This window comes from Grampus griseus (genome assembly GCF_964374135.1).
Source record: "Grampus griseus genome assembly, chromosome: 11".
Taxonomy (NCBI): Eukaryota; Metazoa; Chordata; class Mammalia; order Artiodactyla; family Delphinidae; genus Grampus; species Grampus griseus.
Window position 1 is genome coordinate 92,022,814 of NC_139005.1, and position 19,059 is coordinate 92,041,872.

The following is a 19,059-nucleotide window of genomic DNA, read 5'->3' on the forward strand; positions in this document are numbered from 1 at the left end:
TTTTCACACCTTGGGGTTAGCTGGGATCTGTTGGGGTCCCTGCCTTCCGAAGAACTCTAGTCAAGAAGGGAGGTTGTGATAGGCATCACAGGTGTGATCAGTGCCAGGGACAGAGGGGAGAGAAGTGGACGGGTGGTGGGGAGCACCGAGAAGGAAGGGGCTAGCTGTGTGTGGCTGGGGCGACTGCCACGTGAGGGGATGAGCCTCTCACTGAAGCAGGCATGCTGGAATCTAATGGGCCTGGATCGCCGCCTCTCCAAGTCTTGACCTCAGAAATGTCAAGGCGCCAGGGGTGCTCCTGTGAGGTGGATGGTACCCCCTGCACGAAGGCAGCTGGGCGCAGGGAGCCCAGGCAAGATGATGCCAGATAGTTCATCAGTTCACCCAGGGAATATGATGGAGTGCCAAGTGCGCTGTGCCAAGTGTAGTGAGTGGAGCTGCCATCTGGAGGCGGTGTGCCAGCCCCTGAGCTGCAGAAAAGACCAGTGGAGGCTGGAGCGGGAGGGGCCCAAGGGAGGGCTCCCTGTGACAGCATCAGGACCTGCCACTAGGAGGGGTTTACTTTCCAGCAGCAGGCTACTGCGAAGCCATTGTGGAAAGATCCAGCCGGTGTCCACTTTGCCGGGGCATTTGTGTCCATACTTGGGCCACAGCGTTAAGGATGCTGTAGCCAAGCATTCAAAGGTCACAAGAGATCCCAAATGGGAAGTGACAGGGCCACTTTCTTCAGCCACCCTGTGACCCTGAGAGCCTGTCCCTCCGGCACCGAATCTCAAAGTTTGCGCACATTGAAGGAGGTGGTGTTTCCCTCCCAGGGAAGCAGAACTGACACTTGAAGGATAAAGGGAGCTTGTCACCTAGATGAGGGAGGTGAGGGCACCCCAGGCACAGGGAAGAGCATGTGTAAAGGTGTGGGGGAATGGGGGAGCTCCAAGTGGCTCAGTAGAACCCTTGGGAGGCTGCCAGAAGGGAATGTCCCAACACGATGCTGGAGAGGCAAGGGGAGGGCCGAGAAGTGGGGCTGAGGGCGGTGGGGAGCCACGGCAGGGTTTTAAACCCGGAGCAGCACAGCCCTCTTTGTGTTCTGGAAAGAGCACTCTGGTTGTCCTGCGGTGGGTGGGTGCGAGGGGGTGTGACTGGGGCAGGAAGCCCTGTGAGGAGCGCAGGGTGAAGGCCCGTGGAGAACCCCAAATTCTCCCTGAAGAGGAGCTGCCGGGCGGGAGAGGAGGGACGCTTCAGAGGCAAAACCCGCAGGACTCCACGACTGATGCGGGAGTGTGGAGTCAAAGTGCCTCTCCCGCCGAAGTTCTTGGCTTGGACCGTAGGACCGGGGAGCAGCAAATGAGGTGTGGAAGTGAACAGCCGAGTGTGCAGGGCTGGGTGAGGGCCCTCTGGCCAGAGATGACCGGGGGCAGCCGGACACCGAGTGTCAGCAGTGGACAAGCCTCACAGACAGAGAGTCCTCAGCTGGGCCTGGTGCAACAGCGGAAGGCCACCTGCCTCCCAGCCCTGGCCGTCTGTCTACACTGTGTGAGCCGGGTCCTGATCCTGGAGCTCTTGGAGGGACAGGTAGGCATCGGTGTTCAGGGTCAGGCAGCAGGTGGGGGCCCGGACTTGGCCTTGCCCAGGAGAGCTGGCCCAGGGGAAGCCGGCCCCCTCCCTCGGGCTGGGGACAGGCACCTCCTCTCCTGCTTCTCCCAGCGCATGCTCCGGGGGTGACTGCAAATCCACCAGGTCAGGGGTTTCCTGGGTGGGAGGCGCCAGGGGCTGGGGGGCCCAGCCTCCAGGGACTCCCTCCTGCGGGGTGGGGGGCAGCCTCTCTTCACCAGCCCCAATGCCCCCCAGGGCAGTGTTCGGGGGGCCTGGGCCACCGAGGAGACTGGGGGAGAAGAGCAGCAGGTCGTCCCCAGAGGGGAAGGTGCAGTAGGCGTCTTCCTCCCCTGGCGGAGGTGGCAGGGGTGGGAGGAGAGCCCCCTCTGGCACCCTGGGCCCACCCTCATCGGGCTCCTCCGTGAAGGGGTCGTAGGCGAAGTACACCTGGCAGGCCTCGATCTCCAGCGCGTCTGGGAGGTGGAAGAAGAAGTAGCCCTGGTTGGTGAAGCAGCTGGTCACCGAGTGGCCGCTGGTCTCGGTTGAGGATGACGAGCCCTTGTCCTGCTGCTGCAGAAGGAGCAGCTGCGTGGCCTTGGCGTCCCTGTCCAGCACCTCCAGTGGGGAGATCTCGGGCACTGGGCCGCTGGGGCTGAAGGAGGATGAGGGGAAGGGCGAGGAGAGCCACTTCTGCAAGGAGAAAGAGCAGAGGGAGGGTGAGTGGCCACCTCTTCCAGACTCAGCAACATCCCCTATCTCATCCTCCTTCAGCAGTCCGCTCAGGGCTGCCCCCTCCAGGAAGCCCTCCTTGACTGTAGCCCCCACCTCCCAGACACAAACACACACACACAAACCCTGCCCACTGGTTTGGGGAACCCTCTGCATCAGCCCAGGGGGTGTGGCTGTTTCCCAGCCCCAGCGCAGGCCTTCCTGGCTCTCTGTAGGTGCCCAGGGGATGTCTTGGTTCAACGTGTGACTGTTTATCGAGCAGCTCCTGTGAGCCTGGTGCCGCTCTTGGTCCCGGGAACATAGCAATGGGTAGAATCCTCAGAGTGTCTGGTGGGGACCAGTGTGAGTGTGTAAACCAACCAACCACTGCTGAGGCAGAAAGGGTCCCGAGAGCACATCACGGTCACCATACAGATGCCCAGAGAGGGCCTGTGCCCTGGCCCTGGCCCTGATCACACAGCCAGCAGGTGGAAGAGCTGGGTCCCAGGTTCCCCACTCACACTGCCATGGAACCATCTCCAGTGGGGAGCTAATTGTCCCCCAGTTGACCACTCCCTCCTGGTGCCCTGCAGCCCTCCACCTCCCACGCCCTCCATCCACAGAGAGAGGAAAGCACCCATCAGAGCACTTCTCAGTTGTTCTGGAGTCCACAGAGGCCTGGCAAGGAACAGGGAGACCCGGCTTCCTGGCGCTGGCACTCTCTAGCTGTGTGACCCTGGGCAGGTCACTGCACCTCTCTGAGCCTCAATTCCACAACATTTAGCTGCCCCTTTCCTGACTTCCTCACTATGGGCCAGCAGAGAGATGTCAAAGAAGACAATGAAGGTGGAAACACCTGGCACAGGTAAAACGCCGACTACCCAGCAGAAGCGTAGGGGAGTGTTCACCCCTCAGGGCAGGGTGACGGGGCCTCAAGAGGGTGCACTTGAGAACCCCCAACAGCCTTCTGTCCTGGGAGCCCTCTGCAGCTGGACTGTGGTCCCCCCAGCACAGGGACCAGGCCTGATGGGACCAGGCCCCCTGCACTCTTGTGCCCAGCACAGGGCCTAGGGGCCCAGTTGATGTTCTGCAGATGAATTAATGGACCAGAAGAGAAACATCCTGCTTCTCCATCCCCGGAGTGAGTTCCCGGGGCTGAGCCACTCAACAAAACCTACCCCCTCCCCCAAACCAGGAGTTCACGTTACAGAGAAAAGGCCGAGAGAGAGGGACAGCGAGGACTAACTAAGGATGGCAAAGAGGAATAGCAGGCTAGGGAGGCAGGGCGAGAGCCAGGTCAGGTGTGGCTCCAACGCTAGGAGAAGCCGCGGAGGCAGGGCCAGGCAGCAGTGCTGAGCAGTGGCCAGAAGAAGCGGCCAGGCCTGGGGCCGGCACTGGTGTGCTGGGCCTCGCTGGGCCGCCCTCAGAGGTGTGTGTGGTCAGGCACTTCCTGGGCCCAGGCCTCCACCCACAATGCCCTGAAGCGCAGGTGGGCGGGGGGCACAGGAAGAAACTCATCCCCCTTCACATACACTGGCACACGCACTCCCAGCTCCCACAGGCAGGGCAGTGGGCCTTGCGGTCGTGGAGGCAGGGGTTCTGGGGCAGAGAGAGAGACAGCAGCTGGCCTGTCACCCACATGCAAAGGAGGGGGTGGGGTCCCTCTTGGCCAGCCCCCAGTCACATCATGCATCCCCAGGGCCTCCTCGGGATACCCCCTCCACACAGCAGGCCTGGGCCAGGCATCTAGACCTGGGGATGACCTCGTGGGAAGATGGAGTGGCTCGCAACTCTCTAGAAAGGACCCCAGTCCCACCACAAAATGTCCTAAGCCCATAGAATGAGAAGGACTTCAAGGCAGAAGAGGTCTGAGGATGCATCTAGTCCTGCCTCCAGCCGGATGACTTGAATACCTCTGTTGATGGGGAGCTCACTACCTTTAGGGCTGAAGGAGGAATTTTAAGGAGATACATTCCCCGACATCAAGAGTGCTGTAGGTAAGCTCCCCCCAGTCATGGGAGTTTTCCGAAGAATTCCAGAAGGGGCTCTGATCAGCCCTGATAGAGAACACCAAAGCCGGCTCCTGACAGCTCTGGTCCAGCATGGCTTTCCAGCCCCTCAACTTTCCTCCTGGCTTCTCTCTGCCCCCACCTCACCCCTCCTCCACCAACACCAATCCAGGGAGCCTAGAGTGGGGGTGGGGTGGTAGAGGCAGCCCACCACATCCCCTACCCCCTTGAAACTTCCTTCCTGAAGCATGTGTGGGCTGAGGGAGGGGAGACGACTAAACTTTAAATGGCGCTGAGCATTCTGACATGTGGGCGTGCACTTTTAAAATGAATCTGTGTTTTGTAACTAGAAATGCCTAGAGGCCTTGCTAACGTGTGTGATAAGTCAGGGAGCCTGGCCAGGGAGTTTCTGCAAGAGCAGGGAAAGCACTAGCCCCACGGAGCAGGTCTGCACAGGGAGCGGGGTGGAGAGAACTTGCACCTGGCAAATCCTGCTCCACCAACAACCTGGTGCCAGTCATTCTGGCTAGAGCTTCGTGAGCACTTGCTGTGTGCCAGGCAATGTCCTTGGGACCATACACAGAGTAACATTATCCCCCCACCACCCATCAGTTTACAGGTGAGGAAACTGAGACACCGAGAGGTTCGAGAGCTGGCCCAAGGCCACACAGCCAGGAAGTGGTGGAGCCAGGGTTAGAGCCCAGGCAGTCTGGCCCAGACGGGAGCTGCCATTCAGCCTGAGAACACAGGGGAGAGGGGCCCGTGCCCACACGCGAGGCAGCTCACTTTACATTTCTTCTTCCAAAAAGGGCAAAAGTCCGCTGTTCCTGCGCCTCCTCCCCACCCGTTCCACACCCCCGCCCACCCTCTGGCCAGCCCGTGCCACCTGCCTACTCTGCCCTCCACCTACAGACGCCTACCTGGAAATCTCCTCCATGCTCGGAGCTCAGCTGGGAAAAGAACTCCGAGGGGTCTGGGATGTGACACTTCAGAACCTTCTTCAGCCTGGACAGGGGAGAGGAAGGGAGGGAAGGAGGGTGAGAAGGGAAGGGGATCGCAGTGTCCTGCCATCAGCCCCCCGCAGCTCTGAGGGCAGGGCGCAGAGATGTTCATTTATTTTGTCAGTATTGATCGTGTACCCAGTAAGGGAGGGTATTGTGCTGGGCACTGGGGACACAAGAATAGCCAACAGAGAAGGTCCCTGCTCTTAAGGGACTGACATTCTAATGGGGAGTCAGACAGTGAAGCAAGTGTGCAAGTTTACCATTCATTGTAATGTGGAGACAGAGGGCAGGTTGCCATGCAAGAGAAGGATGTGAGGGTGGGGGACCACGCAAGCCAGAGCGGTAGGGGACAAAGAAGACTGGAGCAGAGTGAACCAAGAGGAGGGAGGTAGGAGAGAGGCTAGATGGTGGGCGACCTAGTCAAGGCTGCCATGGACGGTGGTTCAAGCTGTGCACTGCCCAAGGGCACCTGGGGATTTTTGGGGGGTGGGGGGGCAGTGGTGAAAGGAGACTGAATTCCAGCCCATGCTCTGCTTGCCAAGCTGAGTGCCCCAGTATCTGTGTGCATCTGCCTCAAGTTGTATGCCACAGCCTCAAGACCCCAGAAAACCTGGCTGCCACTCAGAGGTCCAGGCTCGGGTCCCAAACTCCTTTCTGGTCTCTGGCCACACCCACCTCCCTGCATTTTCAGTTCCTGGAATGCTCCTGCCTTGTTCCCACCCAGGATCTTTGCACAAGTTATTTCCTCCTCCTGAGATGTGTTCCCCGACCCTTCCCTGCCTGGTTCACTTCTCCTTCAGGTTTCAGTGGAATCATTACTTCCTCAGGGAAGCACCCCCCCAACCCCCGGTCACCCCTTAGCTGAGGTTCCTTTCCCTGTTGTCTGCTTGCAGTACATATGGTACCTTCCTTCCTTCACCAGCCTAATCACGTGTGTCGTTATAAACGTGCATGATTAAGATGTATCTGCCTTCCCCCATGGGACTGTGGGTCCATGAAGATGGGACGACATGCCTGTGGTTGCCCTTGCGTTCCCAGCACTCAGCACCGTACCCAGTCCAGAGGTAGGACTCAGTAAATAAAGGAATAAACAAATGAGTGCCCAGACGCATGAGGACCGCCCCCAACACACAGGCAGCTGGAACGTGCGCACACACATACTCAAGCCCTGGGCATGATGCTCTGGGCAGGGCTCCCATGGGGCTCTCCCTGCCCCACTCCCCTCGGGCTGGTTCCATGGGCTTCCATCTTTGGTGGAAAGGCCAGGTGTTAGGCGGGGGGGGGGCTCTTGGGAGGGCAGAGGGGGCACTGGAGAGTGAGAACAGGGCTTTCAGCCCAGAGCCTGACCTGGCGGGGAGGGGGTCGTGTCAGACAGGAGGATGAAAGACAGGGAAGGGAGCGCTCTTACCACAGCCCGTTGTACCGAAAGCTGGTCAGCAAGTAAACCAAGACGGCGAAACCAAAAGTGCAGCAGAGGCCCAACACGATGTGGCCCATCGAAGGGAGGGGCAGGGTCTTCTTCCTGGTTGCTGCCGGGGGGCGGGAGGAGGAGAAGGGGAGGGGTTAGAGAAATGCTCCCACCCACCCTGGCTCAATCCAGCATCCCCCACCCATGACCTGGTGCTGAGGGACAGGCCGACCTCTGACCCAAGGCCTTTACAGGGTCCCAGCTGGTCCAGCAGAGCTGCCGTGTGCCCAGCCACCACGGGGCATCACGGCCGACAGGATTCGTCACAGCATCCCTGCCTCGGTACCATGGTACCCACTTTACAGATGAGGAAACAGGCTAACAGGTGAAAACAGCCCACCCCTGACCTCGGCAGAAACCAAGAGTTTGAAGTTTCAGGGTGGAGAGAGTGGAAGGAGCCTCACCGGCCTCCCCACTAACTCACGAGGCCAATGGCAAGTCCCACCCCCTCACTGATCCCCTGTTCCCATCTGTAAAACACGCCCATGTTGCTCAGCCTGTGGGTCACATCAAGTGAGCTAATGATGGCCAAAGGGCTGTATACCTACACCCCAAGCCTCCCGCACCAGCCACTGCCTCCCGCCGGAGCTGCGTGCCCACCCCAGCTCCCCTTCAGTACCTGCAGGCCTCGTCCTGAAGACCAGAGGCTGGCTCCAGGGGCTCCAGGCCTCATGGTTGCCTAGCTGGGGCCTGGCCCGCACCTGAAGCTCATACAGCGTGTCTGGAGCCAGCGTCTCCAGGGAGATCCATTGCTGGTTCTGCCTGAGGGTCAGCAGCGGGGTGTCCTGGGGCAGAAACAGGGCTGTCAGACCAGAGGGGTCCCCACTGCCCACCTCACCTCCTGTGGCAGGGCTGGCCGAGACGCCGAGCAGAGCAGCACCTTCCTTTCTTCCCTCCAGCCACCTGCCCTCCACTGTCCCCTCATCCTACAGAAAGGCTGCCTGACTACCCAGTTGCTGGGCCCCAAAACTCCAGGGTCATCCTAAACACCTCCCACACCCAAAGCCATCTGCCAATCAGCTGGTTCCACGTCCAGAGCCTGGTTCCACCTCTGGAAACTATTTCTGCACCCTTCCGCCTTCTCTCCACTCCTTTCTCCTCCAGGTCTGAGCTCCCACCACCTCTGGGCACCATACAAGGTCGCCCTGCTTCCCCTCCCCCCCCACCCCGTGCTCTGCTATAGTCTATTCTCCACTCAACCAGAAAGAGGGATTTCCCAAACACTTCTCCCACCTCTGCATCACCCTTTTTGCTTTTCATCCGGTGCCCTAGACACACAGGCCATGTCTTGCCTTTGCAGTGGCTCTTTCTTCTGCTTGGAAGACCCTCCCCAGATCCTCAAAAGGTCAGCTCCTGCTTGAGCCCCAGATCTCAGAAAGGCCTTCCCTGGTCACCTGAGTCTGAAGTAGCCTGGCCCAGCCCTTCTCAACTGTGTTATCACGTTTAACTTTCATGATAGTATGTATCGACATCCCATAGTCTCCTGTTTCTGGGCACCAGCTGTCTGCCCCCATCCCCCACGTGAGTTCCCTGAGAGCAGGCAGCTCATCAGGCCCGCCCTCCACTCTCTCCCCGCATCTAGCACGTAGTAGGTACTCAGTGAATGTTTGTTGAGTGAGTGAGTGAGCGAATAAAGGAATGGATAAATGAATGAGTAAGCAACCAGCCCCTGTGGACTTGTTTTGTTTGTTTGTTTGTTTGTTTTTGGCAGCACCCCTTGGCATGTGGGACCTTATTTCCCTGACCAGGGATCGAACCCACGCCCCCTACAAGGGAAGGGCGTAGTCTTAACCACTGGACCGTCAGGAAGTCCCAACTCCCGTGGACTTGGAGCACACTGGATTTGAAGAGGGAAGGGTGGCTGCTCAGGGCCTCTGAACTCTCCAGAGAGGGCAGTCGCCTGCCTCTTGGCTTTGTAAGTCTTGCCTGGAATCCACCACCAGCTGGACCCCTGGGGTGTCAGGGGACACACGGAGGGAGGGGGAAGCAGGGCAGGCAGTACAGAGGAGCGGCAGGGGTTGCTTAGGGGCTCCTGTGGCTTTGCTGAGATGAAGGATGGACAGGGTGACGAGGACAGGAAGGAATCAGGGCAGGTCGGGATGGAGCTAGGTACTCACCTCCCAGCTGTGGCCCGGGGACCTTGTCCGGGCCTCAAACTCCACATTGCTTTGAATGTAGTGGGAGAACTGGGAGACATTCCAGGTTATGTTGCATCTGCGGGTCTCTATGTGGACGACTTGGAGGGAGTGGGGGGACATCAGACGAACTGGAGACGGGAAGAGGAAAAAGGAGAGAGAAAAAGCTTGGGGGACACCGGAGGCTGATGCTGAGATGAGAAACCGTGCCGGGCTCCCACCTCCACCTTTGCACAAGCTGCTTCTCCCTCCCTGCGTTCCCTTTCCCCAGAGACTGGCAGGTCCCTGCTCAAAGAGCACATATTCAGAGAAGCCTTCCCCAACCACCCACCACTCTCTGTGCCCCTCACCTGTTTCATTTCTCTTCCTAGCACTTATCAACACCCAACGTATTAAATATCTACTCCTGGTCCTTTATTCATTTTCTGTCTCCCCCACCAGACTCTGAGCTCATTGATGGCAACGACTTGATTCTTTCGGGTATCCTTGGTTCCTGGAACGTTACCTGGCACATGGTAGGCTCTTGATTAAATACCTGCTGAATGAATGAATCAAGGCAGCCTTTCTCTGCACTCAGAATTGATCAGAGAGTTTTACCTGGATCATCTCATTTATTTTATTTAATTCTATCTCATCAACCTTATATGACTGTAAGATTGTATGATTCTGAAGTTCAATTGTTCTAAATTTTTATGCTTCTGAGACTCTGTAGAAACACACAAATAATAATAAGCAAATGTTTACTGAGCACGTGCCAAGTAGTTTCTGTGTCTTGGCTTATAGACTCCTTACAGCAACCACTGGCAGCAGGTAATTGGTTATCCCCACTTTACAGATGAGGAAACTGAGGCTCAGACATGTTAAATGATCTGCCAGTCAGATTACACTCAATTAAGGCAGGGCTGCATGTAGAACCCTGGATCTCACCCTCTGCCCCCGTCTCTTCCCTAGAGATGACCTCCAAGTCCAGGAAGGGAGGGGGGTGAAAGCTGGGGGTGGGGCAGAGCACTCAGTCGTTCAACAAACCTTCCCAGAGCACTGCCCAGATCGAGCCTGATGTTGACTATTCAGAATGGAGACACAGGGATGGCAGAGGCTCTGCCCTCAGGGAAGTTCACAGCCCAGTGAGGGAGACAGACCCATGATCAGGCAGCAAAGACCCAGGACATAAACACCCTGAAGGAGGTGGGGGAGTCTGGGAAGGACTCCTGGAGGAGGTGACTCTTCACTGAGCCTTGAAGGGTGAGTGGGAATTTTCCGGGTGGGAAGAGCCTTCCAAGCAGTGGGGCCGGCGCGTGCAAGGACTCAGAGGCATGGATGGGCAAGTTGAATCTGGAGAGCTGGGCTTTGGTGTGGCAGGAATATAGGCCACGAGAGGAGGCGTGCTGGAGAGGGAAGCCAGGCCAAGTGGCCTTGAACACCAGGGTAGCGACCCGGGACTTCATGCCAAGTTCAGCGAGCAGTGGGTTGGTCAGATGTGGGCATGGAAGCTGATGGGGAGAGACTGGAGCAGGGTGACCCCAGAGGGGGAGACAGGGAGGGAGGTGCCCACCCCTCCAACCCCCTCCCAGCCCCACCCTGGAGTCCTCTCTCACTGTTGTCAAAGGGCTTGAAATTCTGGGTCATCATCCTCCTCCACCTCTCCCCTTCGCGGCACATCACGGTCAAGTTGATGACGTCAACTATGGTCAGTTTCTGAGACTGCAAGGGAAGGAGGCCAGGGATGTAGCTGCCGGCAGCTGGTGCAGGGAGGGGGAGGCTGCTGGGATGAGGACGGGGGAAGACAGGAGGGGAGACCGCGACTGCGACAAACAAGACCCCCTCCCTGAGCCCCTCCGCCTAAGGCAGGGCTCAGCAAGCTTTCTGAAAAGGGTCAGTTAGTTAATATTCTTGACTTTGCAGGTCATGTGGTCTCTGTCACAACTATTCAACTTTGCCGCTGTCGTGTGAAAACAGCCGTGAAAAAACATGAGAGCAAATGTGCTTGGCTGTGTGCCAATAAAATTTTATTTATAAAAACAGGCAGCAGGCTGGTTTTGGCCCATGGGCCATAGTAATTTGTCAATCCCTGATCCAAGTGAGGTGAGCTGCCTTGGGAGGGAGGGAGTTCCCCGTCACAAGAGGTGTGCAAGCAGGATGAGCCCCCAAGAAGGTGCAGGCCCGGACCTATCCTTGCATTATAGCTCTGAGTGTGAAAGCTTCCTCTCCCCATCTCTCTCCAGCCCCACACCTTCACTTTTCTGGAAGGAAATGGCCAGGAACCGAGCATCTCCTGTGGGCAGGCCCTGTTCAGGTACCTTAGGCACTTCTCTGGCTGAAGCTCACAGCTGTCCATCCACACATTGCAGGTAAGAAACCTGAGGCTGGGACTGGTTAAGGACCTTGCCCCAAATCACGCAACCGGTCAGCAGGGGAGCCTGGATGCAAACTCAGGCCTCTGCGTCCAGAGCCCCACAGAGACTGTAGCCCTGGCCAAGTGAACAGCTTACGGCGGCCTCCTCCCTGTGCGGAGGGCAGCTCTGCAGCCCTGCAGGAGGAGGGTCTGGTGCAGGCTCTGTTAGCATCTGCATTCCGGGGTCCGGGGTGGTGTTTTCAGGCCCAGGACCCCGGGCACAGCCCCTCTGACCTGCCGCAGGGCCCACTGTGAGCAAACCTTGAACTTGATCATCAGAGTTCCTGGAGCGGAGAACAATTGCTTCGTCTCCACCCCGAGGACCCCACCCCAGCCGTCTACCAGCTGCTGTGGGGGCCAGATTTTCCAAGATAATAATAGTATCATCACATTATTACAGTAAGTCCCCTACATATGAACGAGTTCCATTCCGAGAGCACGTTCGTAAGTCCGATTTGTTCGTTAAGTCCACGAAGTTAGCCTAGGTACCCAACTAACACAATCGGCTGCATACCACTGCTTTCACACTTGCTTCCACCAGGCATCCCGGGCTTGAAAGAAAGATACTGTACGACTGTACTCTATACAGTACTGTCCAGTAAAGTGCATAAAACACAACCACTTGTAGAGGATGCACTCACGTGACAATGTACGCCAGACGCGTGAACTAACTTACGCGATTGGACATGCAAACGCACACACGCACCTTTGAAAGTTTGCAGCTTGAAGGTTCGTATGTAGGGGACTTACTGTATTATTATTAATGTAATTGTCGTTGCAAAGATGCCAATAATACATTCTGCTGAGTACTGACCCTGTGCCAGGCACTCTACCAAGCACCTCACGTATATTATCTCATTTAATTCTCTCAGCACCCAATGAGACGGGCACAATTACTATTCTCATCCTACAGGTGAGGAGACTGAAGCACAGAGAGGCCGAGGGACTTGCCTAAGGCCACACAGCTAGATGAGGCCGGGATCTGAAGCCAGACCACCTGCAGAGCTGCAGGGGACGGGCACAGCGATCTGGTTCGAGGGGCTCTGCCATTATCAGCTACACTGTGTCATGTGAGCTCATCTCCACAGTCTCCTGCTCCTGGAGAATGTGTAGAACCTGATGAGGGTTGGAAAATGTGGTCTGGGCATCTCTGGTGCCCACCGCTGCCAAGAAGGGTTTGCCAGACCATAATTTGATGCACACAGCCTCCTGCTCTTTGAGAGGCAGCCTAGTGCAAGGTTGAAAGGCCCAGGCTGGGGGTCTCACAGACCTGGGTTCAATCCCAGCTCTGCCTCTCCCTGGCTATGGGACTTGGGCAGGGACCTCGCCTCCCTGAGCCTCAGTTTCCTCATTGGTAAGAAGGGGACAGTGCTGGCACCCACGCACAGTCGTAAGGATCCCCTGGCAATCGGGTCAAGGGCACGTTCTGTCCTGGGTGGCTTTCGCTTGATTCTCAGAACAACCCTACCGGGTAAGGATCGTTATTATTCCCTTTTACAGAAGGGGTAACGGGGACTCAGAAGATGCTCAACGTCACCCAGCTGGTATGCGATGGAGCCAGGGCTGGAACCTGGACCGTCCAGCTGTGCGATCCACACTGCTAACCCCACCCCGCCCTGTACTTGCCCAGACCTCGGGAGGCGTCGGATACGGAGGTTATTATGACTAGTAGGTGCTCTCCCCACTTGGTAAAGAACACAGGAGTGTCGCAGGCTCCACAAAGCATGGGGGACACGGCAGGAGCAGAAGCAGAGCGGCCGATGCCTCACGCACCTCAGATCCCTCGACCCCCAGGTCAGGCCTCTGTTCTCCTTGGATGGCACCTCCCTCCTTCTGCCTCCTCAGCCCCAGAAGCCTGCTCTGCCGCAGCCCCTGGCCACCGGGCTTGCTGGGCCCCGGCTTCTTCCCCGGAAGGACGCCCCTCTGCACCCACCGGCCCCCCGACCTCTCCCCTCAGCTACGGCTACTCACATCTGGGGGTCCCAGGATGAGGTTACATGCCCAGGATCCCGGCTTCACTGGGAGCAGCTCACAGGATTCGTTCCACTGCCTTTCAAGACAAAAGAACCCTCTTAGAAGAAAAAGACGGACCCCCCCCACCCCGACCAGAGCTGGCCCTTGGGAGAGTCCCCATGCAGCGTTGCTGGTCTGTGCCCGGGCCCTATGCCAACCCCCACGTGCCCACCTCCCTTCTTGAGCATCTTTTCCTGCCTCTTCATCACAGCCAGGCCTCAATGCGGCTAAAGTGATCTAGAAACAAACCAGTTCAGGACACACGGCCTTCCCCGCCTAAAGCTCTCCAAAGTCTCCCCATAGGGTTCAGGGTGAAGATGACCCTTGATGGGGCCTTCAGAGCCCCTTGGAATCACCGTCCACCTGGGAGCCAAGGTCAAACCCCAAAGCCACCTCTGCTGGCTGCCACCAGGGTGTTCGGATCACGGTGACACTTCACCACCTCCTTCCCAGTCTCCAGTTTCCCCAGCCACTCCCCAGTTCCCTGTCCCCACAGCTGCCCTAGGCATCTGTCAAAAGCCCAGGTTACTCAAAAAGTTTGGGGATCCCCCTTCTGCCCGCTTTGCCTCTAACACTGAGTCCAGCCTCGGCATAGCAGGTGAGCAGCCCAATGTCCCCAAACTACCTTGTCTGGCTCATGCCCAACCCCTCCACTGTAGCCTGGACTGCACGCCCCACTGCCACTCAGGGTCCAGGAGTCTAAGTATCCGACCCCCAAGTTCTTCCAGACCCCTGTGACCCCAAGAGTCTGTGGGTCCTATGAGTCCAAGATTCTCAAAGTGCAGAGTTCTTGGGGTCTGGGAGCTAGGATTTCAATAGTCTAGAAGTCAGTGACTAGCAGAGATTCTGATAGTCACTGTCCTGGTCCTGGTGGACCTGGGCAACCTCCCTGACATTCCGTACATTTGTCTGTCGACCCCACACACACCTTTTATCCGGCTGGGCATGGATGTGGCACGTCGTGACCTGCAGTCCCCCATCCCGGCTCCAGGCACAGGAGATATTGGCTCTCGAGTTATAGAAGCACGTGAGCTTGGAAGCATCTGCTGGTAAGATGAGGCGTGCGTGGCTGGCTGCAGGGTGCCCATGGCCCTCTGGGGTTCGCCCGCCACTCCTGTACCTACCAGGTGAGGAAGTAGTCAATCCTGGCAGGCAGAGAAGGGGTTCGTGAATCCATCTGAGAGAGGACAAAACTGAGCCCCCTAGCCTGCAGTGACCCCCAGACAGGTCGAGGCAGGGCAGGGACAAGAAGACGGTGTCTTCCTGCGGCTTGGAGGGGCACATGAGTGCGGTGCGGGCAGGTGGAGGGCTGAGGGAGAAGGCGGACACCTGGTCTCTGGTCCCACTGCCCCCCTCCCCTCCCGCCTCCTGCCCCAGCGGATGGAGCTTCTGCCAAGAAGCAGGGGTCCTGGAAGAAGTTCTAGAAGGGCCTTGGACTCCTCCCTGAGGGAAAGCACAGCGGTCCAGATGCCAGGGTCCTCACCGTTCACCGATGTAGATGCCCGAGGGATGGCCGGGGGCCAGAGGACAAGGAGGCACAGACACCAGGACAGGGCAGGAGCTGCCATCACAGCCACGGGTGGGAGCTGGGGAAGGGAGCCCTGGATGGAGGAAGCAGGGGAGAGAGCATGAGCCACGTCCTCCCCTGCCCAAGAGACCGACTGGGCCCTGTCCTCTCAAGGCGCACCCCTCTGCTCCCCACCATGCCAGCCTCAGGGCCTTCGTCTCTGTTGGTCCCTCTATCCCACACACGTTCTTTCCTTCCTTTTTGAGATTCTGGGACCCATGTTGTCATCGCTGAAAGGACTCTCAGAGCAGGCCCAAGCCCTTGTTCAAACGTTGGGGACACTGAGGCCCAGAAAGAGGAAAGAATTTGCTTACGTCCACATAGGGAGGCCAGCTCAGAGCTGGAATTAGAACCCACCTCCTCTCTACCCGGCTGCTCCCTTAACCACACCAAAACTATTTGTCAACAGGTTCCTCTATGCTGGGCTCTATTTTAAACTCTTTAACTGCGGCAATAAGAGCATCTACTGGAGATACACTCATTATCCCCATTTTCAGATGAGAAACTGAGGCACAGAGAGGTGAAGCAGATTACCCAAGGTCACACAGCAGATAAGAGGCAGCTGTGGAATCTGAGCCAGGGTAGACTGCCTGGAGCCCAATAGACGTGTGCTGACTACCTCACAACATCCCTCACAGCAGTACTCGTGGAGGGAGTGGGGTGGCGGGTAGGGACTGGACACCCACCCTGTGCCGGGCGCTTCCCGTACACCAGCTTATCTAATCTGCCCAGCAACGGGGGTTGGGTGCGTGCATTGTCCCCTTACACAGATGAGGAGACCAAGGCCCCAAGCCATTAACCAGCCCAAGGTCACATCGCAGAAGAGGCAGAGCTGGGATTCCGTCCCCGCGCTCCACCCCAAAGTCCATTCCCTCACATGGTTCTGCCCTGCCCAGACCGTGTCCCAGGCGCTGGCCCCAGAGGTAAGGCCCACAGTATCCATCCACACCCTGGGGAGGCAGGGACCGGCAGGGGCATGGCCGACCAGTGGGCATCTGGCCTGTGTGTGGAAAGGAGCCCAGAGAAGTACCCGGGGGCACCTCCTTGCCCGTCTCACTGTCCCCACAGGGCAACACTCCCGGAGCGGACCTGGTTGCCTCTTTCTTTGGACCCTCCAACCCCCTATAGCAAAGGGCGCAGGGTTGGGACCCCATAGGGCACAGAGCCCAGGCAAGGGGCTCCAGCAAGACCCCTGTGCCCCTTACTCATCGATCATGGCCCTGGGGAGGGGCCCTGGGGATCCCCTGGAGGGTGTCACCTGGGGCCGGACCCCCGCCAGCAGGGCCAGCCAGGACCAGGACAGGGTCTGGCGCAGAGCCTCAGGGTGAGAGGAGAAGGGTGGAGGCAAAGGTGTGCAGGATCCCAGGAAGGCCAGGGCCAAACCACAGCCCCAGCCGAAGCGAGTTGGGCAGAAGTAGCATCATCTAGAATGAGCTCCCCTCCACCTGTAGCCGAAAGGGTGCAGCAGTGAACCCCAAGAGGGCAAAGCACACGGAGGATGCAGGGGGCAGGGTGGGGAGGGCTTCTAGCAGTCCCCAAGGCTGACCCTCCTGCAGAGGAGGGAACCGAGTCTCAGGTAGGTTAAGGAACCTGCTCAAGGTCACAGAGCAAGGAAGAGGCCCAGCCTCAGGGAGGGCAAGTGGGACCTCTGAGTCCCCAGTGCCTTCCGTCCTGGATTCTCACGCACACCCACGCCCGTGTGCCCTGCCTTCGTGACTTACTGACTCATTAGGTCCCCAGCGCAGCCCTGAGAGTGTGTGTTGTCATCCTTATTTGATAGACACCAAGACTAATGCTCAGAGCTGCCCAAGAGATGGGACTCAAACCCAGGTCATCTGATGTCAAGTTCGAGGAAGAGATTAACAATGGTGATGATGGTGGTAATGGTGATGGTAATGATATGGTGGTGACAGAGATAATGATGATAGTGGTGATAATGACTAACACTCAGCCCTCACGCTGCCCGGCACTGCCATTAGCACTTCGCAGATACTACCTCATTTAAAGTTCACAGCAACCCCATGAGTAGGTACCATTATGACTCCTTTTATCAGATGAGAAGACTGAGGTACTCGTTAAGCCTCTTGGGGTAAAGCTGGGATTTGAACTCAGTCAGTTGCCGTCTGAGGCTCTGCCAGGGCTGACATCATGGGATGTAGGGTACCGGGCGGCTGGGGGAGGACACGAAGCACAAGCTCCGTAGCCGGAGACACGTCCTACCTGACCTCTGACCTTGACGGACCCCGTCTCCCCTCATCCTCTCTGGCCAAACCCCCCACCACAGGGCTCCCTCTTGCTGTTTAAGTCTGGGGGCGCCTCCCCAGCTGGGCGTGGGATGCTGGCTGTGGGGGAAGCAGGGGGACCCTTGGGGATGGCTCTGCCTCTCAGGTGCTCCAAACACAGTTAAGGGTGGGAGGTCTCGGCCCCAGGAGTGGAGGGAGAGCCTGACCCGCAGGGAGCCCCAGAGGTGGAGTCCCATCCCCTCCAGAAGCACCTGAAGAGCCTACTGACCTGACCGGTCACACCGCCAAGTAAGGGACAAAGCTGAACTTGAACCCAGGGGTCCGGCCTCCAGCCCAGGGCTCCCAGAAACCTCGCAGCACACTCACTTCACAGCCAGGTCTCAGAGGCGTCCCTCTCTTTTCCCCTCGCCCCACAGCCTCCTAAGGTATCCTTTACACCTCCCCGGTGTAGGCCGCACCTCTCCCACCCACATCCCACACCTCCTCTGGGCACCCAGCACATCTGAGTCTCAGCTGGCCTTGCCCCTCCCAGGACTCCCACCTCCTTCCCCACCCCTCTGGGTTGGGGGGGCCCAACACAGGGCCTGGGGAAGCCCCTCATCCCAAAGTAGCCCCCGGCCTCCCATGGGGAGAGCTGGGAGGGAGGGAAAGCCTAGGACCAGGGACCAGCTTTTCCTCAAGCTTGAGCCATGAGAGCAGGGCCTGCCTCGTCACTGGGGGATTCTAAGATAAGGTTGGGGGTGAGGGCTGGCAGATGGGAGTTCAGGCAGAAACTTCTGGAGGATCTGAGTCAGAGCTGAAAGTCATCCCCGTGAGCTTCACCTCCAGCCCCCTGGCTGGTGGCAGGGGCCAGGAGGGAGCCCCGGGTACCTGGGGACTGGGCAGGGGCAGGGTAAGGGCAAGGTGGGACTTTACCTAGCTGGGACATGGGGCTGCGGCGTGCTCTCTCTGCTTCTCTCCACTGCTGGGACTGCAGCCATCTCCCCAGGGCCCAGCTCCGGCTCCCTCGGCCCAGGTAGTAGACGGCTGATGGGGCCAGCCACCAAAGACTAAAACCCCAAGGCCAGCCCACTTCCTGTGCAGAGGATGGAGGGGGCAAGGCCTGGGGTGGGGAGGCGGGGGAGATCTGGCTGGTTAGAAAGCCTGAAACTCCTGTAGCACCAGGGGCCAGATAAAGATCTCCCTCCTCCGCTGGGGGCGGTGAGGGAATGGGGGGGTCCGGGGGGGCACCGTGCGTATTGCAGCAGGAGGCGTGAGTGTACACCCTCACACACTTACTGTCTCTCACTCTCAGATAGATGCCTTGCTGCATACGGGAGCCCTTGGGGCAAGGCCCCTTCTTTTCCCTCCCACCCCATCTCACAGGCCACCTCAAGCCTCTGACACCTTCATCCAGTCACATACAGTAACACCCAGACCTCACACAAACATGTCCCTTTAGGTGTACCCCAGCCATGGGATAAGACACCCCAACTTGCTGAGACTTCCCTTTTCACCCAGCCTTCCAGGAAGCCCCTTACTCAGTTTAGCATTCAGAGGCGACTATTTTGGGAGGTTTTGCAAACGATTTGATGGCTACTTATTGAACCTTCTAGAACCTTCCTCTTCTTCTCAAGTCATGGTTTATAATCCCTTTTTCCTCCTTTTTGGGCAGGAGGGATCAGTTCAGGGCTTTTTTTTTTTTTTAATGATGAAAAGTGACAGACCCCTCTTTGGAAAGGTGCATGTCTATCTATGTGCAGTGTCACAGGCCCAGGGATCCCGTGAAGTTCCATCCAGTGTCAGAAGAAGCAGCTCTGCTGTCTCCTGATTTTAAACTCTGCCTCTGGGGGTTTTCCTGTGAGCTGCTGTCTCTCTCAGAAAAGGGAATGGGGAGAGCAGGAGGGAGAGTAGAAAGAACAGCTCTGCAGATGTTTCTGTCTGCAGAGAA

General features: G+C 57.9%; 1 protein-coding gene across 1 annotated transcript; it reads right to left on the minus strand.

Annotated features, from left to right (window-relative positions):
* Window positions 1-1,521: 1,521 nt before the first annotated feature.
* Window positions 1,522-18,130, minus strand: IL2RB (interleukin 2 receptor subunit beta; the record flags this gene model as incomplete). The annotated part of the gene is made up of 10 exons (XM_082665562.1): window positions 18,045-18,130; window positions 14,803-14,920; window positions 14,244-14,439; window positions 13,278-13,352; window positions 10,510-10,615; window positions 8,897-9,045; window positions 7,399-7,564; window positions 6,720-6,840; window positions 5,228-5,312; window positions 1,522-2,280 (listed from the first exon to the last, which is right to left on the minus strand). Exons 1-10 carry the CDS (start codon window positions 18,055-18,057, stop codon window positions 1,522-1,524), a joined length of 1,788 nt encoding a protein of 595 aa, XP_082521688.1. The 5' UTR covers window positions 18,058-18,130.
* Window positions 18,131-19,059: the final 929 nt, after the last annotated feature.